The sequence below is a fragment of the Cyclopterus lumpus genome, chromosome 16 (genome assembly GCF_009769545.1).
Source record: "Cyclopterus lumpus isolate fCycLum1 chromosome 16, fCycLum1.pri, whole genome shotgun sequence".
Taxonomy (NCBI): domain Eukaryota; kingdom Metazoa; phylum Chordata; class Actinopteri; order Perciformes; family Cyclopteridae; genus Cyclopterus; species Cyclopterus lumpus.
In genome coordinates this window covers 4,294,505-4,320,417 of record NC_046981.1, presented here as the reverse complement: position 1 = coordinate 4,320,417, position 25,913 = coordinate 4,294,505, and the positions used below count along the sequence as shown (strand labels likewise).

At 45.9% G+C, this 25,913-nt stretch overlaps 4 protein-coding genes across 9 annotated transcripts; 3 read left to right on the top strand and 1 right to left on the bottom strand.

The window, feature by feature from the left end:
• On the top strand, window positions 1-6,440 carry fbxo32 (F-box protein 32). Its single transcript, XM_034554389.1, has 9 exons — window positions 1-282; window positions 731-873; window positions 1,172-1,221; window positions 1,326-1,418; window positions 3,674-3,767; window positions 4,216-4,400; window positions 4,511-4,693; window positions 4,905-5,048; window positions 5,177-6,440. Exons 1-9 carry the CDS (start codon window positions 155-157, stop codon window positions 5,264-5,266), a joined length of 1,110 nt encoding a protein of 369 aa, XP_034410280.1. The 5' UTR covers window positions 1-154; the 3' UTR covers window positions 5,267-6,440.
• Window positions 6,441-7,074: 634 nt separating this feature from the next.
• Window positions 7,075-9,906, bottom strand: prelid3a (PRELI domain containing 3A). Of its 6 annotated transcripts, none has more exons than XM_034553621.1 (7): window positions 9,566-9,906; window positions 9,103-9,271; window positions 8,824-8,913; window positions 8,664-8,734; window positions 8,457-8,559; window positions 8,175-8,252; window positions 7,075-8,009 (listed from the first exon to the last, which is right to left on the bottom strand). In XM_034553621.1, exons 1-6 carry the CDS (start codon window positions 9,595-9,597, stop codon window positions 8,190-8,192), a joined length of 528 nt encoding a protein of 175 aa, XP_034409512.1. In that variant the 5' UTR covers window positions 9,598-9,906; the 3' UTR covers window positions 7,075-8,009; window positions 8,175-8,189. The 6 variants fall into 6 exon arrangements, 5 of the variants coding, with proteins under 5 accessions (XP_034409512.1, XP_034409511.1, XP_034409509.1 ...); XR_004611227.1 differs by having other exon boundaries at window positions 7,961-8,009; window positions 8,128-8,252; window positions 9,566-9,887; XM_034553620.1 differs by having other exon boundaries at window positions 7,075-8,252; window positions 9,566-9,887.
• A 1,064-nt stretch (window positions 9,907-10,970) lies between these two features.
• On the top strand, window positions 10,971-15,953 carry elovl4a (ELOVL fatty acid elongase 4a). Its single transcript, XM_034554232.1, has 7 exons — window positions 10,971-11,149; window positions 12,026-12,108; window positions 12,561-12,748; window positions 12,888-12,968; window positions 13,455-13,626; window positions 13,917-14,044; window positions 14,201-15,953. The coding sequence occupies exons 2-7, from the start codon at window positions 12,042-12,044 to the stop codon at window positions 14,525-14,527; spliced, it is 963 nt and encodes a 320-aa protein (XP_034410123.1). The 5' UTR covers window positions 10,971-11,149; window positions 12,026-12,041; the 3' UTR covers window positions 14,528-15,953.
• A 4,496-nt stretch (window positions 15,954-20,449) lies between these two features.
• Window positions 20,450-24,805, top strand: LOC117745720 (protein SOGA3). The gene is made up of 10 exons (XM_034554231.1): window positions 20,450-21,202; window positions 21,437-21,661; window positions 21,782-21,940; window positions 22,328-22,399; window positions 22,535-22,854; window positions 22,980-23,139; window positions 23,499-23,565; window positions 23,743-24,289; window positions 24,427-24,556; window positions 24,695-24,805. The coding sequence occupies exons 1-10, from the start codon at window positions 20,450-20,452 to the stop codon at window positions 24,803-24,805; spliced, it is 2,544 nt and encodes an 847-aa protein (XP_034410122.1).
• The last annotated feature ends 1,108 nt before the right edge of the window (window positions 24,806-25,913 follow it).

The window sequence follows — 25,913 nt, the reverse complement described above, 5'->3', positions numbered from 1 at the left end:
GGGTTCTGAGTCTGAGGATATAAGAAGAGCTGCGCAATGACAACAGTAGAACAGAAATACGTACAGAGCCCACATCGCGTTGAGGAGAAGGACTCACATCAACTCCTCCGACGCGTCTCTTCTTTCCATTGAACTCAACCCCCGTCGCAGCAGGATGCCTTTCCTCGGACAGGACTGGAGGTCACCGGGTCAGAGTTGGGTTAAAACCGAGGAGGGGTGGAAAAAGACAATAGCAGACGAGAAAAACAACAACAACAACAACAACATCATCTCCGTGGAGAGGTTGGTCATGAAACAAGTCTCAAGAGATTTTCCATCACGACATCATGTTTTAGATTGAGTAACTCCTAAATGCGACATTATTTTTTTATTTTACAGTTGGAGAAAGAAGGAAGGGGGGGGGGGGGGGGGGGGGGGGGTGAAGAAAGTCTAGACAGATATGAACAAAGGCTTCCTGTTGCCTCTTTCCGGCTCATTAACCTCAAGTGTCTTTTTTTTCTTTCTCGGGCCATGTTCCTTTTTTTCCAGGCTAATCACTTGAGCTATTAATAACCTCACAACAAGCGGGCGGATTAACACACGTCTGTCGAGTCTGTCCACTTTGCAAAAAGATCCCTCCGCTGACACGAAAAGCCTTTCAGCACGCGCAGGGGATGCCTTCTTATTAGTTTTCATAAGTGCGTCCTAAATGATGCGTTTAATGGCATATGCGTGGTTGTGTTTTTTCCAGCTTCTGTGAGGAAGAGGAGGAGGAGGAGGAGGGGGAGAAGGAGGAGTGTTTCAACAAGGAGAACCTGCTGCTCTCTCTTAACTATGACATGTCTGCCAAGAAGAGGAAAAAAGACCAAATGAACAACAACACCAAGGTCCCCTGTGAGTCCCAACTGAAGATTTTTTTTTTTTTAATGCGTGCCGTTATGAATCGCACAATACAATGCGGGGAGTTAACCGAAGGCACAAAAATGCATTAACCGGAGAGAGATTTTGAACACATCCCTGATATTATTGTTTATGATTAATTTTCCAGCATTTGATAAACTCTATTTCAATAACTATACTGACTCCATAAGTGTATCTTACTGTGTGTGTGTGTGTGTGTGTGTGTGTCACCGTGGTTATGAGCTGCTTAATGAAGGCAGGCCACTAATATAAACAATCTGCTTTCTCACAGATTTCCACAGGGAAAAGTGGATTTATGTTCATAAAGGGAGCACCAAGGAGGTAACTTTTCACATCATCATTGCTCATGTGAACATGTTTAGAAAACCTCGTCCTCCTGCCTGAAGGATCTCACTCCTAACACCCCGATGATTGTGTTTTCCCAGCGCCACGGATATTGTACATTGGGAGAGGCATTCAACCGCCTGGATTTCTGCAGCGCCATCAAGGAGACGAGGAGATTCAATTACGTCGTCAGAGTGAGTCCTTCGCCTCTTTCTCTTCTTCCAGTTCCTCCTGTCCCCTTTTTTTGTTTTTGTTTCTCGTCCTCTGCGGTTGTTGTTGTTTTTTTTTTTATCAGGAAATGCTTTGTCAGTGGGAGTGAAGGGGTTAAGGTTGAGAGGGTGGGCTCTTCTTACCGAGGCCCTGCAGACGAGGGTCTCTCAATGGCGGTGATGCTGACCCAGGGAGTGCGTGTGTGTGTGCGTGTGCGTGTGTGTGTGTGTGTTTGAGGTCGGATAAAATGTGTGACATTTTGCCGTCATATGATAGATAAAGCCACAACGCCCCTAAATTCTAAATCGATTATTGCTAACCAGTGCGGATTAGTGACTTTACTTCAACTTTTTCAATATATATATATATATATATATATATATATATATACATTATAACTGTTAAACCTGATGTACAGTACATACTGGGGAGGCTGAATGGCTTTGGGGGGGGGAACATTCATTATCTATAATGTAATCGCATTATTATGAGAACGTCCCTTAGTTGACCAAACACCAGCTCCCCCACATGCGCTCCCATGTGAGCCGAGTGCATGTGGTTGTGTTCTCCTGTGCTAGTTGTGTGTGTGTGTGTGTGTGTGTGTGTGAGACAGCTGTGCGGTGAGGTGCGACCACCCGACAGGGTTTTATGAAACCAGACCCAGTGGTTGTCAGGTGATTCAGAGACACACACACACACACACACACACACACACACACACACACACACACACACACACACACACACGTGTGTCCTCTGCCAGAATCAGGCCGCCTCCATTGGCTCTTTTCCGTCCCTCTCTTCACTTTAAACTTTGCCACAGTTCTCCGGGGGCAGATGTAGCCGGTCTCAGTTTTGGCAGGACAGCGATTATGCTTCTTTTTTATTCCACAAGTGATTCAAGTTTTCAAATCTGAACTTTTGTTTTGGATCGGCCTCTTCTTTTTTTTTTTTTTTTTTTTTTTTTCGCGCAGGTTCCCCAAAGAACAATACATCTGGCTGTGTAACACGAGCGTGTCGTCTGCACACGGTGTCCCAGGTCACCGCTCTTCACTGGTTGTGTTGATGGCATTTGGGGGGGTTCATTGAACTGCGTCTCAGTTACACGGATCGGGTTCTCTCGCACAAAGAGACGACGAGAGGTCCTCTGTCTTTTCTTCCGAGCACACACACACACACACACACACACACACACACACACACACACACACACACACACACACACACACACACACACACGTGGAGGTCGTTTCAAGGAGACGGCAACCTTTAAAGCGATTGGTTTGTTGTCCGAGCCGTTATACCCGTAACAACAAGTGTCTGATCCCGGCTGTGTGTGACATGCGGTTCGGAGAACAGCGGGAGCTAAAAGTAGATGTGGAAAACGCAAAAGAGAGGAACACTTGATGAGCGGCTAAAAGGAGAAGGGCACGGGATTTAGGAATAGAGCTGGAATGAATAAAAAGGGGCACCAGGAGGGAGCAAAGAAGCTTAAAATGAACAGGGAGGGTGAGGATGTCGGAGGATATTGTAGTTCAAAGGTAGATATTATTAAGACCCTCGAAGTTATCAACCCTTCCTTGAGGATTTGACTTCTTACTCTCTGTAGGCACCATTTGTAATTATGAACTAGCGCATTCCGGAACCATTTTTAAAAAATGTAAGCCACACAATATGTTGATGTTACGAGGACAAAGGTCACGTGCCCCGGTGAGAATTGAGCAAGGGCGAACTTGAGTTTTCTCCATGATGTCACAGCATCTGCTGAATGCCAGACACGGCACCCTTGGAACACACTGTTTGTCCGCTAGCCAACAACAACAACCACACACACACACACACACACACACAGGCCCGCATGGACGCAATCTGTCAAATGATTCATCTAATTCACATGACGGGAGGATCAGGCGTCTCAAATGATTTTTTAGCGGTGGCCGATGTTGTTGACAGCCCGGACTGTGGTCCAACACCTTTCCAGTATCTTCTCCCCCCCCCCCCCCCCCTGAGTGCTGTGTGTGGTCGTTGGACCTGGTCCTCCAGTCTCGAGTGAGGACCAGGTGGAGCGGCTCCAAATTTGTTGGCGTTGTCATGTGAGGAGTGCGAGTGTCTTTTTTTTTTCGGGGGAGAGAGCAGCATAACAAACGTTAAGTACCGAGTCAACGGGAACAGAGCGTCTCAAACGGCTGACGGGATGAAATTGATGTTGTGTTTCTTTTCCTTTTTTTCTCTGCTCTAGCTCCTGGAGCTTATCGCCAAGTCCCAGCTCCCCTCGCTGAGCGGAGTGGCGCAGAAGAACTACATGAATATTCTGGAGAGGGTGGTACAGAAAGGTGAGCCCTGTCGCTCTTCTAATGAAGTCATGAAACGCACAGTCTGACCCTCCATTGGGTCTCATTAGTTTTCTTTATTGCTGCATCAAATGTACAGCGACGGCTGAGGGAATGACCCCCCGACCCTGTGAGGGAGGCAGGGGAGTGACTTTACACTCTGGTGACAGTCACCAGACGTCCCAGCAGGCCACAGTGTAAACCAAATGTTCCCTCTGCTAAACAGAGCCGCAGGTTGTTTAGGTGGCGTTGTGAAGCCCGTTGGCCAAGTTTGATAAACGCCCCAGCAGAACAGTACAGTCCCTCCTAAACACGTGCTTTAATAATGTGCTTTTTCTATGACTTATAATAAATGTTTCACCTTTTGGCTGAATGCCTGGTGGGTGCTAATCTCTCTGTCACAGCCAGGTGCATCATTTGAGTAAATCTTCTGGTTCCCTCCTCCTCCCAGTTCTCGATGACCAGCAGAACGTCCGTCCCATCAAGGAGCTGCTGCAGACGTTCTACGTCTCGATTTGTGGTCACGTTCAGGACATGGGCAAGTCTGTCCTGGTGGGGAACATCAACACCTGGCTGTACCGCATGGAGAACATCCTGCAGTGGAAACAGCAGCTGGACAACATCCAGATCAAAAAGGTATACGCTTACAAAAACAACAGGGGGGCTAAATTCACAAAAGTTCTGTCGGGGAATTCAAGAGGGACATGCATGCAAATTTTATTTATTTATTTTTATTTTTCCTTCAGCCCACGTCGACGGGCATGACTCTGACCGAACTGCCTGCCAGTCTGCATTTGAACATCATGCAGCGTCTGTCGGACGGCAGGGACGTGGTCAGCCTGGGCCAGGTGTGCCCCTCGCTGGGGGTTCTCGCTGAGGACCGGCTGCTGTGGAAGAGGCTCTGCCATTACCACTTCACAGACAGACAGGCATGTGGACCTCAATGGGGGACCCCCTAACTATGTGCAGAATGAGAGGGATGCACTTCTCCGTGCCCTTAACGAGGCCACAGAGTGCCTACTGAAGCTTTTAAAGAGTTTGTCTACATTCTCGAGAAAGCTGACATTAAAGACGATATTTCAAAGTATTTCTTCATTCCTTGAGTCGTGTCTTTTAAAGTCTGTATATTTCTTCTTTTAGATCCGAAAGCGCCTGATGGTGTCAGACAAAGGTCACCTGGAGTGGAAGAAGATGTACTCCAAGCTGAGCCGCTGCTATCCTCACCGAGAGGAATACAGCGACACCCTGCACTTCTGCACACACTGCCACATCCTTTTCTGGAAGGTAGTGTTTTTATTTATTTATTTTTTCTCTTCTCCTTTTGCACCAAAAAACAATGTCACAATCATAACAACTCAAAAAGGAAAAAGTAAACCATTTTAATATTGATCGTTATTGATCTCGTCCCCCAGGACACAAACCATCCCTGCACAGCAAACAACCCAGAAAGTTGCACCATGTCCCTCTCCCCTCAAGGCTTCATCAACCTTTTCAACTTCTGATCCCTCTCCAGCACCCAAAATCCAGATGAACTGACTGTACATACTGTACATAGACACATGCAATATTGTTTTTTTTTGTTTTGTTAATGGCACAATAAATTCCTGGATGTGTATTTAGTTGAAGGTGTGACTTGAGGGGGGGGGGGGGGGGGGGGGGGATTATGCAATGGAGATTCTTTTGAACCTCCGGGAGGGTTCCTAGTAGAGAGCGAGTGAATGTGACGGAGAGGAGAGGACAAAGGGAACACTCGGCTGTCAGAGTTAAGTCTTAGTTTAATGTGATTGTTTGAACTTTTACTCCAACGCCCCTCTTGACGTGTGCATTTGTTTTTATTATATTTTGTTTTGGAGGTTTCAACGTTTTTATTTTTTTCCAAACACAGGAAGTAGGAATATTATTCAAACCCTGTTTTTTTGTTGATTTGTTTAGAATCTATTACAAGGCCTGCTCACATGGGCGGGGGCGGGGGGGGGGGGGGGGGGCTGCAATGTGTGTGTGTGTGTGTGACGCTCGACTATAGTTTACAATAGTATTGTTGGGCACTGGGATGGAGAGGTGTAAATCTTTGAGTTGTGAGACAAGCAGGGGTGTCTGTAATTAATCGTTAGACTGAGGGATGATTCTATGATAATGTTGACACGTCACCATTTTTTTTTTATTCTTCTTTGCTGTTTTTCACTTTTATAAAGATTTGATATAACTTTTTTTTTTTTTTTTTCATTCATTCTTAATTGTGTATTCATGTTCTGCTGTGGCTGCTATAGCAACCGTACCTGTGTGCAATATTACCAAAAGCTTGTAATCTATGCAAAGTAACGATGTCGTGTGCCTTATCACGAAACTTGAAACCGGTAGTTTGATCCTTGTTTGGAGTGTTTTCAGATCCTGATGCTTTTTTGTCGTCAGCGAACGTCTCATTTACAGAGAAGAGTGGTATTTTTAAGACTCTGAAACATCTTATTTTTCTGTAGCCTCCTGCATGACTTTTAAAACACCCAGCTGATTGGTGTTTATTTATTTATTGAGATTCTAGCAAGGAATGGGGAATATTGGTATTACGGTGCAATTTGACCCTAACTTTCCTCTATCGCTGCTCAGACAGCGAGGAATGATGTACATGCTATGCAATGCATTCTGTTTATGTTCTGTTGAATGAATAAAAGAAAATAACCTTACCTCTGCCATCAGTTATGTTTGTGTGTATATGTATTTATTTATTTATTTATTATATATATATATATATATATATATATATATATATATATATATATATATATATATATATATATATATATATATATATATATATATATATATATATTAAAAATGTGTTTTTCTTCCCAAACCCTGAGGCATTATTTCGGGGTTTTGCCTTTTCTTCAGATTTAAAGTCCTGACTGGCTTCTTCCTCGAGGTGAGCAGGAAGCTGCTGCTAACAGCTAAATGGCGCTCTCTATTGGGGAAATGATGAACTGCACGCTAGTAGTTTATATTTAAAAAAGCTCTAGGAATAAGTTCTGCTTCTGCTTTGTCCTCAGGACATCAAACTATCTCCACGAGAGATGATCTTTTCTCTGATTTCTCCATCACTGTTCATACCTGAGTGTTTCTTTGTGGAGCAGAAGGATGAAGCGCTGCTCGGATGATGAAACACTGATGCTTTAATAAAAGAACCGGACATTCCCCTACCCCTAGCGGGCCTCTGCAGTGTCTTTAAACCACAAAGGACTCTGGGGCATTGTGTTTATTAGGCATGCCAGCTGTATAATAACACTAGGTTGTTAAACATTGAGCAACAAACACTTTTCATGTTTCAAAATGTCATTTTTGTTTTAATTGTTGCAGCAGTAAAAAGAAAAACATTTTAAAAAGCAAATTAATCTTTTAGCATTACATTCCGATAATACAAACAATACATTCACACAAAGTTTTAAAATAAAAAGTTATACAAATATTATGTAAATAATAAATTTAACCAAGAAATGTCATCGTAATTGTGTGCAGCGCTGCTCCTCTGGGGTGTACAGCATTTGGAAGCATCAAGTGCATGAATGAGTACCAAAGCAATAAAACACAGGCATAATTTAAGGCCATATTAAAAAAAAGAATTGCCATTCTGCCCACAAAGACGGTCAACATAACTTTTTACTTTACTAATCACAAAAGCCAAACGTGTCATCCGCATCTTCACATACAAATCTGCTGGTTTTTTTAAAAAGTAAACACTGTATATACTTTTGCATGGAAAGCAGATAAAGAAGGTAATCTTAAAAACGCATAAGCACCAGTAAAAAAAAAAAAAAGAGTATTCCATCAGTGGAAATAAAAGTCTTACTGTCATTATACCATATCACGTTTCCTTTAAACGTGTACATGTGCGTGCTGCATCCCTCCTCTGCATCTCTTCCCCGCTGTGCGAAGATGTGACACGAGAGCAAAAGGAAACGTGTGGAAGTAACACTCGAATCAAACCAGTGGAGTAGTCGGTCGGCTCGTGACGGCAGTCGCCTAGAAGCTTGTTTTTAACGCATGGAAGGGAAACGGTCCGGTTGGTTCCACCTTGATGAGAACAGACCTGGGACCCTTCAATCCAGCTCTGCACCCGTTCGGCTTCGGGGCAGCATTTCCCTTCCAGTCTTAGCTTAAGATTTAAGTACCGACTGCAGAGGACCCTGCAGATGCTGGGAACCCCCGTCGGTTTATGAGGCGCGGAGGCTGTCCGGCCGCCGTCCGGCCGCCGTCCTGCGTGTGCAAACAAATGAGCGCTGAGCAAATATTGACACACGCGAGTACAAAGACTTTTGTACGTTTTTGAGGGGGGGGGGGGGGGGGAATGAAAGAGTGGCGTGCTTCAAATAACCTGGTACGAATGGCGGGGTTGTGAAGAAAAGCGAAGAGAAGAGTTACCAGAGTTAGTAAACGTCACAGAGAGGTACGTTTCTCTCTTTCAGAGTTCTGAATAATCCACTCAATCGCATCCCAACCCTACGGATCCACACAGAGAAACAAGAGGGTTAAAGAGACGACAGCAGCCCGCTGGGAGCAGTGACCTCGGGGCAAAAAATAAAGTCCCAGTTAGAAGGCATGCAAAGAAAATCCTACGCAACGTTTTTGTAACTTCAGACGACGTGCAAAGGATAAAAAGACGTGTGTGAATGCAAATGTGCTCTCTGCGATTTGTGTTGTCACCTTGCTGGCGTTGGCTGACATTCTCATCGCCATCATCCCCTCCAGGTAACTGCTTAGACTCACTCCCTTGACTGTGATGATGGCCTCCTGGGTCAGGACGGTCCTGAGGAGGGAGGGGTGGGTGGGGGGGGGGGGGGGGTGGGAGGGGTGAGGGTGAGTTTTCAGAGAATCAAATGTATAGTTGAATGAATTGTGCAATGTACTTACACCTCTGGGTTGTCTGGGTGCGGTGTGTACTGAAGCCTCTCGTCCACTGAAATCAGGTTGGTGAGAGTGATCTGGAGGATGAAAAATAAATGTGGATTTCCTTTACGTGTCGGTATATTCACATGGAATATCGGGATGCATATAAAGTGTATAATATTACGTTTGTTGAGCACAGCTCCATCTTTTTCTTCTCCGGGTCCACTATGGAGTGTTCCTTCACATACGTCTGCGTGTAGTTAGTTCCCAGTATCTATACACACACACACACACACACACGATAATACACAGCAAAAGGACAGTAAAAGTGCAGTCGCGCCTGCCTCTGAACACATATGCTTCTCTATTTCTATACATCTTTGTGTGTGTGCGTGTGTGTGCGTGTGTGTGTGTGTGTGTGTGTGTGTGTGTGAGTGTGTGTGAGTGTGTGTTGATGACTGACCGCTCGCACGATGCCCGGGAGGCCCCACTCCGTGCTGAGGAGTCTGTGGCTGTGCAGGCGTCCCTCTGTATCCAGACCGCGGTCCAGCACGTCCACCCCGACCACGTTGGGGTTCATGGGGTTCGGGTACTTCCTCATGGCGGCTTTGACCACCGTCTCCCACGGGTAGCTGCACACAAAGACACAAAACAGGACAACTATAATATGAAGGGGGGGGGGGGGGGCGGGGGAGACACATGTCCATTTTCACCACTGGTGTGTAGGAATAATGTTTCATGATCTCCCTCCCAGGTCAAGTGCACATGGGAGGGACTAAGCGGTGCCTGGTGATCAGTGCATGGGCCACAGAGCAGGTGGAAGTCACTGACAGCCAGATAACCTCAGAGTTGAATTAAATTCAGATATATTTAATCTTAATGAAGTTGAAGGTGCTTCATAACCATAACAATGTCAAGGCACCAACCTGAAAACATGTTCCGTGCTCCAAATCTTCATTTTTTGTTGTTGTTCTTGACCTTATCGCTGCTGAGAAAACCCCCCTCCGTGATCCGAGACTACATCTCACGGGACCATTTTCATCTGAGGAACTAGCGTCTCGGGGGGGGGGCCTACGATGGAAGCTCGCGACCCGTCATCTCTCATATCAACCGGCGCGCGCAGACACTGCACGATGTGCTCTTCTGATGCACGCGTCACGCGACCAACAGGGAGACAACATGCAGGCCCAAATGCAGAGACTAAAACAAGCGGCTCGGTGCAGCAGAGGACGAGCGAGAAGCCGGTGCATCAGCGGAGCCGTCAGATGTCAAGCCGGACGGAGTGAGGTACCGGATTCTGCTCGGGAATTTCAAAATAAAACCCATTTAATGACGCGTCGTCCCCCAGCCTTTGATACATCTGATAAACACGTAGAGCAGATAGTTTTTAAACAATAAACAGTTCAAAAGTAATATCCTATGATGCCATTCACCTGTATATATTTCACAATATTAGATATTATCTGTTGTAAAATATTAATATTTTATTTTGAAGTCAGAACCAAGGCGTTTCCTGCCTCTCTCTGGTTGCGTCTGTACGACTCGACGAAGCGGACACTGCCGCATCCGCCTCCATCTGTGCGCATGCGCTCGGCATCTTCTCTATCATCCTGGTCAAGTAGAAGGAGCGGAGCTGCACGAAGCTAGACAGAATAACGCAAGCAGGAAATAAAAATAAATAAAAATAAAAATATTTGGTTTGGAGGCTGAGAGAATAATCATTAGCTGCAGTAAATTACTTTCAGGAAGGATTTAATGATTATTGATATGAACAAAACACATACAATGACCACTGTTATTATTATTATTATTGTTATTATTATTATTATCATTATTTGCATTAGTATTAGTAGTAGTAGCACTAGTATAAGTAGTAGTAGTAGTAAGGCAAGGCAAGTTTATTTGTAGAGCACATTTCCACAACAAGGCAATTTAAAGTGCTTCACATAAAAAACATAAAAAGCATCAAAACATAATGCAAAAGAAAACAAGATAAAAAAACAATTAAGAACATTCATTAAAACATTTAAAACAGTCAAAAAGCAAGAAACATAATACAGTTTGCAATGCAGTTAAAAAAATAAAATGCAGTAGTGAGATGCATAAATGGATTGATTGATATTTGTTCCAGATATGTGGAGCAGAACAACTGAGTAGTAGTAGTAGTAATAGTAATACAATGGTTGTTAATATAATTATTGTTGTTATCATCAATACTATATAATTGATTTGTAAGAAAAACCTTGCGTTCAAGCATTTTGTTTCTTTTATTTTGAAAGAGTGATCGGAAGTGTGAGGTGTATTCTCCGCTGCGAGGGACCGGAGGAGGACTTCAGGGAAGCAGACGCGGCGGAGGAGCCCAGTGTGGTCCCTTAACGACAGATTCATGCGGCCCGTTGCATCCACACCGGAGACGGTTAACCGATCATAGAGAACGGGCGCGCGGCGTGACCTTGCGTTAAATGTCCTTCTAGACGGATTTTTATTTTTTTTGTCAAAGCACCGACACGGTAAGGTAATAAGCATCTTCGTTTAGACGGAGCCGGATGGGGGGGGGCGCAATGTCGAGATTATGGGGTCGTGTATATGTTGCCTGTGTGCAGTCGTGATTTGAGGCCACGCTCATCTTTTTTCGGTCAATCGTGTTGCAGGTCAGAAACAGCTCAGATCATTTGTGCAAAAAAAAAATCATCATATCGATGATGGGACTGCTCATGCAGCCATAGTCGAAGGCCGGACTGCATACTGCAGATTGCAAATATGTGGCATTCATATTAGTTAATAATCCTTTCTGTCGATATAGTAGCCTAATCCTTTCAGGAACTTCTAATATGCAGGTTGATTTTTTTTTTTTTTACAGTGATGTATGCTTTTTATTTGAATGCGGACAGCGCGTGCAGGATTGAGGCAGCTGCTGCAGCAGCGTTTAGAGAGAGAGAGAGGGAGAGAGGAAGAGAGAGAGGGGGGGGGGGGGCTTCCTTTTAGGGATCATTCAATCACACTTATCTGTATAGGAGATGACCCATTTCAATGTGAAAGTGGGGCACGAGCCCCCTCCCCCCTCCCCCCTATGAGGACCACCAGGTTGGCTGGTCGACGTGCTCACGCAAAAAAAAAAAAAAAAAGATCTGCTGATACACGCGCTCTTCCGGCCGGTGCTCCAGCCTTTTTTGTGCGCAATGTATAGCGCATCTATCATGACCTCATGGGGGAGGGCACGGGGTTCGTTTCTCGTACAGCTTCAACTTTGTATACAGATCAATAATTTTCAAAAATGGAATTATTATTATGTTGCAGTTTCAAAACAAGCATGGCGAGCATAGGGTTCTGACTTCAAAGCGGAGATGTCAGAGGTCTCCGTTCTCACTTTGTCTCTTTAATTGCAGGTCATCGTCCACAGACATGGAGATCGTCACCCATTTAATTAATGACACCATCGAGTTCTACAAATGGACCCTAACTATTGCAGGTAACAATCCCGTATTTTTTGGTCATTGTCAGATCTTTTTTGAGAGAAAAAGTGACTGAATACTTAAGGTTCACATGTACAGGTAGGTGGGTTTCCTACAAAGGTGTGAATGTTTGCGAGTCAAATGTGCACCATAGTAGAAAAATGTGTGCCCGGACGTATATCGACGTGAAATACACAGCAATACATTCTCAATGTGTCTCGTTTTACTCCTTCACTTCACCTTGTTTTTAATAAGTGAAATCAGTTCACGAGATACGTGCTAAATCGATGAATGGATATTATATCTTCAAATTCCCAACCGCAACATTCTTAAAGTAACCCATGCACCATTAAACCCCATCATGCTGACCTCCAGACAGGTCACCATATTCGACCTGCACTCCCCCCTTTTAATAGTTACGTCACGCTTACGAGAACACGTGTCCCCCCCCCCCCCCCACCCCCCGCAGACAAGCGAGTGCAGAAATGGCCTCTGATGGACAACCCCCTGCCCACGCTGGCCATCAGCACCTCCTACCTGCTGTTCCTCTGGCTGGGGCCCAAATACATGAAGAACAGAGAGCCCTTCCAGCTCCGCAAAACCCTCATCGTCTACAACTTCAGCATGGTCTTCCTCAACTTCTTCATCTTCAAAGAGGTGGGTCGCTTTGAGCTCCAGGCTCTCTCCGTTTCCACCAGAACTGCTGTCACTCTCTCTCTCTTTTGGCCTTTGTGCATTCATATATATATATATATATATATATAATTCATGATACGTTCTCTTGTTTTTTTTATAGCTGTTTATGGCAGCGCGGTCAGCGAGCTACAGCTACATCTGCCAACCGGTGGACTATTCAGAGGACCCCAATGAAGTCAGGGTGAGATGAAATATGGAACATTACCACAAATGGACTGCGGCGCACCTGCCCGATTATGTAACGCACGGTTTGTGTGTGTGTGTGTGTGCAGTAGTTAGACACTACAGTTAGAAAACACGATCGGCATCCGTTCATTTGGACCGCGCTCCGGGTTGTTTGTAAAAGTGCGAGCCGGAAGAGGTATCGCGGTAGGGGTTCAGTTTCACCTTCCTTCCTGCTGCTCCATGACGTAGGTGCACATCCGACGCAGTCAATCGGGTCTCCGGTTACCCAGAGTTCAAGACGTTGGACCGAATAGATTAGTAAAGAACTGAAAGGGAGTGCAAGTACGTGTGGAGACAACTTTATATTCCATTACACGAGTTAGAAATGACTCTTCTACTTCTCCTGTGTTTTTTTCCTCCCCTGTTGGTTTCTATTCCCTTCCTCCACCTGTGCCCGTCTTCCCCCATTCAAAACCCATTTCTCACGTTCTGCCCGAGACAGGTGGCCGGAGCTCTGTGGTGGTATTTCGTCTCTAAGGGCGTCGAGTATCTGGACACGGTGTTTTTCATCCTGAGGAAGAAATTCAACCAGGTTACCTTCTTGCACGTCTACCACCACTGCTCCATGTTCACTCTCTGGTGGATCGGCATCAAATGGGTGGCAGGAGGACAGTGTGAGTAGCTCGTGCTACAATGGAGTCCAGTGTTATGGCCTATGATGTAATATTTAGTGGACAATTTGCCAAATAATTTCTTGCTACGTAATATTTGTGTGTTAATGCAACTAGAAAATGAATCGATAATGTGAAGTATTCACAATTTCTCGTTATATAGACTATACAACATTATTGTCCTTAAATGGGAGGGGAAAAAAGTACAATAAAGTGTCTAATTTCTGTAATATAATTGTGTTCAAGCGCCACAAAAACTAATATCAATGTTTTGAATGTTGTTTTATTTTCAGCGTTCTTCGGGGCCCACATGAACGCAGCCATCCACGTCTTGATGTATCTGTACTACGGCCTGGCCTCCTGCGGCCCTAAGATCCAGAAGTACCTGTGGTGGAAGAAGTACCTGACCATCGTCCAGATGGTGAGATATTACCTCACCGATTTGAATAAAAAAATGTATTCCTTCCACATGTTTTTTTGGGAGGTTTATTTCATGTGCGAAAACATGTGGAAGGAATACATTTTGGGTTTGAAGGTGTGAAAACAACGACACAACAATCCCTCCTTTGCGCCTCAGATCCAGTTCCACGTCACCATCGGCCACACGGCCCTGTCCCTCTACGTCGACTGCGACTTCCCCCACTGGATGCACTACTCCCTCATCTGCTACGCCGTCACCTTCATCGTCCTCTTCGGCAACTTCTACTACCAGACCTACCGCCGGCAGCAGCCCCGACGCGACGCCTCCTCCTCCTCCTCCAAAGGGGGCAAGGCGCTCTCCAACGGGACCCTCAACGGGCTCGGCAAGGCCGCCAACGGAGCGACGGCGGCGGCGAGCAAAGAGGAGAAGCCCCAGGAGAACTCCGGGAGGAGGAAGAGGAAAGGAAGAGCGAAACGAGATTAGAGGAGGAGGAGGAGCGAGAGAGGAGGTGAGGTATAGGGCCTTGCTTTGGGTTCTGGGTTGATAGTGCTATAAAACATTGAAAGACTTAATTTGATCAAGATTTAGATGGATGGATGTGTGTTTATTTAAGCCATGATCTGAGTTGTAGATAAATATACGAGACAGGCTTGTGTCGAGAGGCGTTAAAAGGTCACGCCCAAGGGTGTCACACATAACCTACAATACAGCAGCGTATGGCTTCGGGATAGATCTTAATATTCCTTCTCTTTAGATCCGGTTCAGAAAAAAAGTGACTTTTAGCTACTTAAATCTGAGCCTGGAAAGGAAACAAAGGACCATTCGGCGCGCTGGGAAAGCAACGTGAAAACGCTCCATCGTATTCAAGTTGTTATGGACGTGTGACGTGAGAGAGACTTTAAGTTTACAGTTTAATTTATTTCAAGTTGTGGACTCACTTTTGAGGTCTCGCCCATTACCGCACAGTTACATTCAAAATAAGGAAAAACAAATCAATATCCAGAGGGGGAGATGTACATAGAAATAGAAATGATTGATTTCTAATCCTTTGAGACTCGGGTGGGATTGTTCCAGCACTGGTTTATGATGGAATAATCATCAGCTGTATTAAAACCTTGATTTTCTATTTCTATATAGAACCATGGAGTGGGTTTTATGCATCCCTACTTGTATGTAATGCTTCTGGATGTGATAATTATATCGCCGTTCCCCATTTTTGACAGAAAAGCTGAGTTTTTGTCATTTTTTAACAATTAATATCTGACGTTGTTGTTTGTCTGCTGGTGAAAATGTTGTGTGCCGAACAAAGAAGTGGCGTTGAGCTCCCGGCCCCGTGTGTATCAAGTCAACTGAGCCTCCCTTGAGTACATTTCTTCCCATATTCAATCAAACATCTTTCTGTGTCTATGTTTTCAGGCGTAATCTCTGTCCTGATCTGGCTTGAATGTAAAGTTATCGGAGGAAAACTTGGTTTTAAAAGTATAAAAATGAGGATTTATACACAAAAAGGACGCTGGTGAACCTCTATAGTGGCTTTGTATGTCATACCACTATGAAGAATAACTTTGCCCTGCCTCTATATTGAGTATAAATCAGCGGTCGGCTTCATGTCATCCATTTATCAATGCATTTTGATGTTATTTATATATCTTTTTCTATTTATGTTTGTGTAAATACCAATTTTACATGTTACTGAGAGTGCTCGTCTGTGTATTTGTGTTCTTTTTGTGTTGTATATATTACATTGTGATATTTTGTACACTGCACATTTGGGAATGTTCCCAGCTTGTTAGCTGGGGACATATTATACGTTCCACACTGCTTCTGTGTTTTCTTTAGCATTTTCTTTTTTAAGTATCATAACTTTGAACTCTCTTGAAAATTCAATTAAACTGAATGCCTGTACACATGCTGGTTTCCTCTTGCCACTTCATTTAAATGTCTACTTCACAATGTAGTGAATATCATATGTATTCAACAAGACTGAGCTTTTTTAAATTGGTGACTTGAAAAGACAATATTGATAACGTATGTGCAGAGTGGGTTTCCACCGCTAGAGGGCGCCGTAGCTCCACTACAGTATGCTCACTGCGCCCCCCACGTTTTCAAGAGATAGAGAACTTCATCGTGTTGAAGTGAAAAGAGCAACACACTCACTCAACACTGTGAATGGACATTATGTGAACTTCAATGCTAAAGTTATCAGTTTTGTATTGTCTTGTTTTATATTGTGTTATCAAAACATGTGACACTCAGGCAGCCAATAGGGTGCTGTACCGTAAGTACAGTACAGAGTACAGTACACTAAAAAAAGCATGAGCAATAATAATAATAATAATAATAATTAAATAGCATACACTATTTTAACACTCTTGAAATGGTTCTTCAGCCTAATCAGTACTTTTTACGTTTAATATATTTAGATAAGAATACTGGGGGACATATAGTTTTGTAATGGAGTAGTTTATACATCGTGGTACGTTTCCTTAAGCACATAACCTGAATACTTACTGTTTTTTTGCCATGAATGTCTGTTTTAGCAGAATAAGCATCCAAACCTGCAGCGGTATAGAAGAGTGCTTCATGGTGGGGTCATGTCTGTCACGTCGTGAGTCATATTAATAATAATGATTATAACTGGGATGAAGGTACATCTCTGGAAACCCCGTTTGGTATAGGCCAACACTCTTAAAATGTAATTTATAACGCTGCTCAATCCATCCCTGAATTCTCCTCCCCGTTTTGACGATTTCAGACAAAGGTATCCATGGCAACTGTACACACAGCAGCTGTCTGACCCCTCCCCACCCATTGCAACCCCCCCCCCCCCCCCCCCCCCTTCCTCCTCCTGCTTCTTCTCGAATCAGCTGTGGTCTATGTGGGAAACGGCACCAGGGCAATAAACTATTAAACAGTGTGCTTCTGTGAGTGTGTGTGTGTGTGTGTGTGTGTGTGTGTGCTTGTGTAATAGGTAGAGATTGAGAAACACATTAGTGTGTGTGTGTGTGTGTGCAACCCCCCCTGCAGAGTTTGTAAGTGGGAGGCCTCCACTAGCAGAGGGGGTATTACATGGATGATGCTTGTGTTATTCCTCAACGCAGAGCAATCATTTCACAACTCTGGAACAGAAAACCATAACCTCCTCACAACATTTCCTTTGGACGGTAGCCCCATAACACCCCCATAACACACCCATACACCCCCCCATACCCCTCCAACTGTATCAGCCCCTTCCCTAATCTCTCCTGCTTGGGACATCTCTGGCACTTTCTCTCTGTGAATGAGGTTTCTAAAGGGCAAAGTGATTAATAGATGCTGATGCCTTGCAGTTGTTTTTAGAAAATAAGCCATTCCACATATTTCATAACAAACTTAATGGCAGATTTGGCCTGCATAGCGTCCCTAGCCGTATAGCGTAAGTATGGCAGTTATGTGTTATTAGCAACATCTTATTACCCAGCTGTAAGTAGTAACAATTTTCCTGCCTGTCAGAAGTGTAGTTGATATCTGGAGCACAACAACTGAGGCCGGAGACAGGCGTGTTTTCTTTTATGCCGCATGATAGAAGCGTATTGCACCAATAAGGCACTGAAAGAAGAAAGAGTTGTGATTCTTCTTCACCTTTTTCCATCGCACGTCATTATTCAAAAAATCCTTTTTAAAGAGTAATGAAGCAATGAAAAAATGTCTGCACACGACTTCTCTCACGTGAGCTGTTGCCATTCGGATGCTTTTTACATTTATTTTGCAGAAACATGAGTTGGTCTACACTTCATTTTAAGGAAAAATCCTCTCTGTAAAAGCCAGTCATCTTTTAAAATGGCACACTTATATGTTCATGTTTAATAATAGAGACCTAATAGGCTCATCTAACACACTTCATGTGGAAAGGATGAGTTAATGAGAGAAAATACTAGTATAAAAAACGCTTATATGTTTTCATTCGTATAACACTATACAAGATGACACTGCAGATGATTCCTGTGACACCGGCTGGGGTCCCCGTCTACACATGGCACTACAGTGATGATCCCGGGGAAGGGTGTAATAGAGAAAGTGAGAATGAGAGAGAGAGAGACAGACTTGGGAGTGAGAAATGAATGAGGGTGATATTTTTAGATCAGGCACTCTCTCTCTCGCATTATATCCATCAGACAAAGCAGAACCGTAATCATGGTCTGACACATCTGCGCCCTCCGTGATGCAGACGTCTGTCACTTATAATGCACACAAAATGATTGAATAGACCTGGGGCAGAAGGAGAGGATAGGTGCTGGGGGTGGGGGTGGGGGGGGGGGGGGGGGGGGTGGGGGGGGGGGGGGGGAATGTGTGTCACCGTGAAAGGGGAGTGCAAGACCCCAAACATCTGTTATCCCATTCAGAGAGGATGGATTATCCTTCTTGGCCAGCGCATGGCCGGCTGATTGGCCCCCGCGACATCTTGTCTGGCAATTAGGCTGTGATTACAACAGAGAGCGGATCAAGATGCAGTGTTGGACAAGGCCGCGGTGACGGAAGCAAATGGATTGTGCAAGAGGTGGAGGGGGTGGTGGGTGGGGTGGGGGGGAGGGGGGTCCATGCCATAAAACTTTCAGAGCAGAGACAATCCTGGCTTTCAATTGACATCAACCCCTGACACTTCCTGCCTACGTGGATACTCACACAGGGATGATGTGAGTCCGCCTCCTTTGCAGTGTATTTTTAAACATCCAGGAGCCATTTCAGATGTGTGTGTGTGTGTGTGTGTGTGTGTGTGTGTGCTTTATCTGGGCACAGGGCCAAAGAAATAAAACTCCAAATGACATGGTGAAATGGGGTCTAGCTCGCTACAATAGAATTCAACCAAAGTGAAGATGCCTTGAGTGTGAGAGGAAACCCCCCATGAGAGTTATGGGACTGTTTCTACTCAGTGAACCATTTCACATGAACCGGTTCTCCACTCCTGATTTCAACATTTCCATTATAACACTTTGGAACAGTCACATGCCGTCACCGTCAATTTGAATGCATTTAAGGTCAACTCTAACGACTGAATGCAAGGTGAATGCACACTTAAGGGCCTGCATCAAATCACTTTTGGGAGAGAGAGAGAGAGAGAGAGAGAGAGAGAGAGAGAGAGAGAGAGAGAGAGAGCATGTGTTCTTGAGAGCAGCAGGCTGCGTGCGGCTTCATTGCAGCCCCGCCCTTCCAGCGATGATGTAATGTCATGAATATTGAAACCGGTTGCTCGGTGGTCGGGAGGCGCTCGAGTCGGCATCCCGTCTGCCTCCCCATCACCGCTACACCCTTCAGCATCCGACAAACACACCCGGAAAAAAAAAAGGTAAGGAATTCATCTGGAGCGTCACGATTTCCACCCGATCATCTCTTTTCTTTGAGCATACATGTGTGTTTTAGATGAATGTGAGAACCGAAAATATGTATGAAGGACAAATGCCTGAATGTGGTCCACGTTGTGTTCTCCAGTCAGGCCTCCTTCATGTACTGCTGCTGCTCCCAGTTGTTTATATATGGAGAAGACACGGACCCGGAGCTGCATGTGGGTTCCTCGTTGTTTCGACTCATTTAATATTCTTTATTGGATCAGCACCGAGTTAGAGATTTGTGGGCATGCAAGTCTATTGTTGGTGCTTTTCAAAACCAAAGAGTTGAAATAAAAAAAGAGGCGTAAAACTGTGTCAAACAGGTAGAGAGGCTGTGTCCGTTGCTTCCGGTATACTTTTACAGATCATATTCCATCCGCTTGAGTAATGGGTCATCGGGCATGTTGGATATGAGGAGTATGATGATGGATAACGGGAAACGGTCCTGGAAGCCTGGATGTGGCTCATCTCATCTCAGGGAGCATGCAGGGCCGTTCTTTGTGTCTTGTGGGACGCTGGAGGATCCGAGGAGAGGTCGCTCCAAACCGTATTTATGTCATCTGAACAGGCAGACTGCTGCTCCGGGTTTAATAGCCAATGACATTGCCTCCTCTTCTCTTTTCTCTTTTTTTTCTCTCTCTCTCTCTCGCTCTCTCTCTCTCTCGCGCACCCATTGCCCTTTCGGCAGCGCACGTGACGCAGATGACTCTAATTGGCCGATCTACAGCTGATCTCGTCTCATTAAACAGAGGCCTAAATGTATAGGTGCTATTAGCCCTGTTTAAGTTAAAACACACACACACACACACACATCTAAAATACGAGGATGCGTCCTGGAATGCCTGGAATAATAATATACCAAATATTTATGTATAGTAAACCAAATCATTTCGCTTTTTAAGTTCAAGTAACAAACTCGCAGAAGGATTACCTTTTTCTTATTGTTGTTTATAGTTGTTTTGAGCCTGTAGGCCTGAACAGTCCATTGTTTTTCCAGCAGGGTGAAGGGGGTGCATGTTGTTGAGGATGAGCCTCTGACACCATGATGAACCCGTCCTCCTCTGCCGACTCACCGCGGCAGCCAGACAGCCGGAAGCAGCAGCGGGCGTCGTCTCCTGCCGGGCTCAAAGACGGCGGATCTAAAGCTACACAGAAGGGCAGCAACTCGTCAAAGCCCATCACGTCAAAGCAAGGAGCCGGAGGAGGAGGAGGAGGAGGAGGGGGGAGAACCAGCCGAGGTCATTCTCCCGTCTCCGCTGGCAGGGAGCGGCAGGCTCCAGGCGCTCCGGCGGTCCGAGGCGCGGCCGCTGTCCACGCTGCCGGTGCTGAAAGCCCGACGTCGAGCAGGCCGGCGGCCGCAGACAGAGGCGCCGTCCACGCACCGGAAGACTCCGCCCGCCTCGCCGCCGATGCCTCCTCGCCCTCCAGAGCGGAGCCGGGCCGCGTCGTGTCCGATCAGCCGTGCGCATCCAAATCCCCCAAACTGAGGAGCAAAACTCCGAGAGGCGGCGAGGCGGCGGCGGCGGCGAGCGGCAACAAGAAGAGCTCCAAAAGCACGATCGGCTGCGGACCCGGTTTCTGGAAGGAGGGGTGCTTGCAGTCCGAGCTGATTCAGTTCCATCTGAATAAGAGCCTGGGCAAGAAAGGGACGAAGATGCAGACGAAATCAGCGTCACCGCCGGTCTCGGAGCCGGAGCTGTCCCCCGAGCGGGACGGTCCACAAGCGGCTCCACAGCCAGACCAGATCCCACAAGAAGATTTTGAGAAGCTGGAGGATGAAAACGACGATCTTAAGGTACATTGCTCATTACACGCCTGAAAAACCTAAAGATATATTTGTTTAAAAGTTGTCGTGTAATCGTGGCACCTGTTGAAGGATTTTCTTGTAGGTACATCTGCGTTCTTTGTCTTTACAAATAGATTTGTATAAAGGGCCAGAAACAATGGAGGAGGGAGGAGGGTCATAGCTTTATTTATTTTGAGACACACTTTCCTGTCCCCCCCCCCCCCCCCCCCCCCCCCCCCCAAGACTGAAATCGAGGAGATGCGGGCAGAGATGGATGAGATGCGGGACACCTTTTACGAGGAAGACGCCTGCCAGCTGCAGGACATGCGCAGAGAGCTGGAGAGAGCCAACAAGAACTGCAGGATCCTCCAGTACCGCCTGAAGAAGGCCGAGAGGAAAAGGCTCCGCTTCTCGGAAAGTGGCGAGGTGGATGGAGAGCTGGTCAGGAGTCTGGAGCAAGACCTCAAGGTGAAAGTCTCTTATGCGCGGGCTGAACATCATTACATGAGCATGTTCTGCAACTACATCTTTCTTTCCCTCACGTCTCACGTGTCATCCGTCATCCGTCATGGCTCCCCTTTCCTGCAGGTGGCGAAGGATGTGTCCGTGCGCTTGCACCACGAGCTGGAGAACGTGGAGGAGAAGAGGACGAAGACGGAGGACGAGAACGAGAAGCTGAGGCAGCAGCTGATACAGGTGGAGGTCACCAAGCAGGTCCTCCACAATGAACTGGAGAAAACCAAAGAGGTGAAGGGCTGATACGAGTGTGTGTGTGTGTGTAACCTGTATAAAAGGTCAGGTGGAAGATAAACGCCCCTTTTATATCATCATAGTGGTCCATGGAGAGGGGGAGCAGAGCAAGATGGCAGTAATGGTGCATTCCAGATTCATGTCCTATTTCCTTTTTAAAGATTAGTGAGACACACATTCATGCAACAGGTTCTTTTCGGGGTCTTTTTTTTTTTTTAACTTCCAGCCTGTAAAATCACACTGTGATTTGAATTTGAATGTTTTACCAGCAATGTCCTCGAGGGCGGCTCAGTCCTGTTATTTTCCCAGTCCTGAGCCCTTCAATGCTTCATAAATGTGGATGATATCACGGCCTTCAGTAAGAAAACCACTGTTTCCCCGCAGCTCTCACTGAAAAGGAAAGGAAGTAAGGATGCACAGAAAGCCGAGAGAAAGACGCCACAGACCCCGATCGAGGTGAGTCAACATTTACACATATTACATCATGAAGTCATGAACTTCAGTGGAGGGTTTTTTAATAATGAGGTTGTTTTGCGATTACAAGAGACATAGATATAGTATTTTCTATACACCTCTCTTCTCTCTCCGCAGGAAGAAAACGAGGATCTGAAATGCCAGCTGGCCTTCATCAAGGAGGAAGCCATCTTGATGAGGAAAAAAATGGCAAAGATTGACAAGGAGAAGGATCGACTGGAGCAGGAGCTGAATAAGTACCGCTCCTTCTACGGAGACGTGGACAGCCCTCTGCCCAAAGGAGAGGCCCGAGGGCCACCCACCACCCGCGAATCGGAGCTGAAGCTCCGCTTACGCCTGGTGGAGGAGGAGGCGAACATCCTGGGGAGGAAGATTGTGGAGCTGGAGGTGGAGAACCGGGGCCTGAAGGCCGAACTGGATGACATGAGGGAGGAAAGGTATACTTTTAGAAAGACTTAATTGGAAAGGGGAAAGCATAACACACCCATATCGGAGAGAATTCAGTTCATCCATAATTTGTGAGAATGAAAATAATGTGCATTCCCGTCTTTCCTCTCCTAAGTCTGGCGGCAGCAGGGGTGGACAGCTCCGGCGTTGGAGGTCAACAGTGCCGAGAGCAGGGCGAGGCCCTGTCGGAGCTGAGGCAGCAGCTCCAGCTGGTGGAGGACGAGGCCGAGCTTCTGCGCAGGAATTTAGCAGACGTGGAAGAAGAAAACACAAAGGTAGAAAAGGGCCAATTTGCTCAACGGGTCCTCTGTGTAAGATTTAGTAACGACTTCAGAAATTGTATGGACTGCTGTCTATTTTGTTCACTCTCTATTAAGCATCGTGGAATCTTAAATATTTATATAAAAATGGCAACAGGCTAATTAATATATGATATATATATATATATATATATATATATATATATATATATATATATATGTTTTCTGATATTACTTGGCAACTTAATGCTGTTTTCATTCCATGTCATGTCCTTGTATGTGTGTGCTCTTATTCGTCATCGATGACTTTGGGCCTGTCTATTCTCTAAGCCGCACGCACATTAAAATGTAGTAATACTCCACTTCATCTTCAGGTGACGAATGAACTCAATAAACTGAAGTACAAGGCCGGATCCCACGAAGCCGGATCGAGACACGGAGGTGTGTTTGTCTTTCACGAAGCCGCATGTTGCAGGAGGCAAAATAAGTGCACTGCAGAGCAAGCGATGTCTATTCTGATGTGTCCCACAAGGCCTTCCACATGGCACACTTTAGCTGTCATTTGCAGAGGTGTTCCACTTTTCACCGTTGCCTCGTTTCACCCCCCATCCCCCCCAGGAGGAGGTGACCCCGCTAAAATGGAGGCCCTCCAGGAGGAGCTGAAAGCCGCACGCCTGCAGATAAACGAACTGAGCGGCAAGGTCATGCAGCTCCAGTACGAGAACCGGGTGCTGCTCTCCAACATGCAGCGCTACGACCTGGCGTCCCACCTGGGCGTCCGCGCCAGCCCCCGAGACAGCGACGCGGACAGCGACGGGGGGCGGGACGACGACGCCCCGTCGGCCTCGGCATCCTCCCCTCGCCTCCTCCCTCCCCACCGCAAGCGCGAGGGCCCCATCGGAGGGGAGAGTGACTCAGACGAGGTGAGGAACATCCGCTGCCTCACCCCGACGCGTTCCCTTTACTCACCTGCAGACAGCCGTTTTTTATCCAGAAGCCTGAAGGACCGACAGCAGATGATCGACATCCGCATGGAGGCGGAGCGGCTGGGTCGGACCATCGACAGGCTCATCGCTGACACCACCACCATCATCGCCGAGGCCCGAGTGTACGTCGCCAACGGGGAGCTGTTTGCCATACTGGATGAGGATGAGGAAGGTGGCAGGTAGTAAACACATGGAAGCGGTTGGGCCTCAGTGTTTTTCACCCCCCCCCCCCCAATCACCCCTTCGCCCTCTTTGTTTCACAACGTGCATTTCAAGCGATGTTTCAAGCGCAAAACAACCCTCTTGTGCTCCCCAGGATCAGAGAGCATGAGCTGCTGTATCGGATCAACGCCCAGATGAAGGCCTTCAGGAAGGAGCTGCAGGGCTTCATAGACCGGCTGGATGTCCCCAAGCAGGAGGACCCGCAGGCGGAGGAGCCGCTGTCTGTAAGCTAGACGCAAACGACTTTAATGAACGACTTTAATGACTGCAATTTCTGTGTCGTCTAACAGCCACGGTTCTTACATGTCAATCTGCCTCTGCCCCCCACCCCCCCTTCAACCTTTTTATTTAACCACATCCAGATGTTTCAGCCCATTATTTTGCTGATCCTCATTCTCGTTCTGTTTTCCTCACTCTCTTACGCCACCATTTTTAAATTGGTATTCCTTTTCACCCTGTTCTTTGTTTTGTAAAGCACACCCCTCGAACATCTATCGCCTTGTGTACATTTTCCATTATTTATTTATTTTTTCTTGTTTCTTATTTCATTTTTTTTTTTTAACACGTCACACATGAGGCCACTCGAGGTACAGGACATTATCATTTCCCCCCCATGTGTGATCCAAGCCACTCATCAACATTTACCGGAGACCAAACCCCCTTTTGGAGCGACAGCGAGGTGTGTGTGTCCTGAAACTCTCTGACGGTGAGTAATTAGCTTCTTTTTTTTTTTATGACAATAAATTCCGCACACACACACACACAGGTGTCCTGTTTATTGAAACTATTTTCTCTCTTATGCATATATTAGAGGGTTGACATTATTAATTAATTCATAGCGCTGTCCAATGTTGACTTGAGTAAAAGTCTCATCATCCACCAATAACTGAAAACACCTGTGTGGGTGTGCAGGGCCTTGAATTAGATTTTTAAATGTTATATTGTGGAGAAATGCAACTTTTTTTTCATGTGTTGATTTTTACAACCTATACATGACCGCAGCAATAATCTGGTTTGTGAGCAAATACTGATGTTTGTGTTAATGACAGTTAAAACACACACACACACACACACACACACACACACACACACACACACACACACACACACACACACACACACACACACACACACACACTCAAGGCCTCTGTCTCTTTCACGTCCTTCTAAAAACTGCCTGAGTTGTTGTATCAAATGTCACCACAAATCATCCAAATGTCCAGAGGGGAATATGAATATGAATTGTGTAAAAGAAATGCCCATGGGTGAGCCAGAAATAATCTGCTGAACCAACAACGGCCCACTGCAATGTTTTTACGTCACGCATTAGGGCCAGCTGTGGGGAGAGAGAAAGAGAGAGAGAGAGAGAGAGAGAGAGAGAGAGAGAGAGAGAGGAGGACTTTCATTCCTGTTAATGAAAGCATCATTTGAGCTAAAGGCTGTCTCTGCCCAGTTGTTTTTAACTAAGCCACTGCATTCCAGACCAGACTTCATTTCAGCTTTATATACCTCGTTGGAGGAAACGTGCACGCGGTCTCGTGGCTGACATTCAATGCAACACGTAGGCCTCCCATCTCCAGG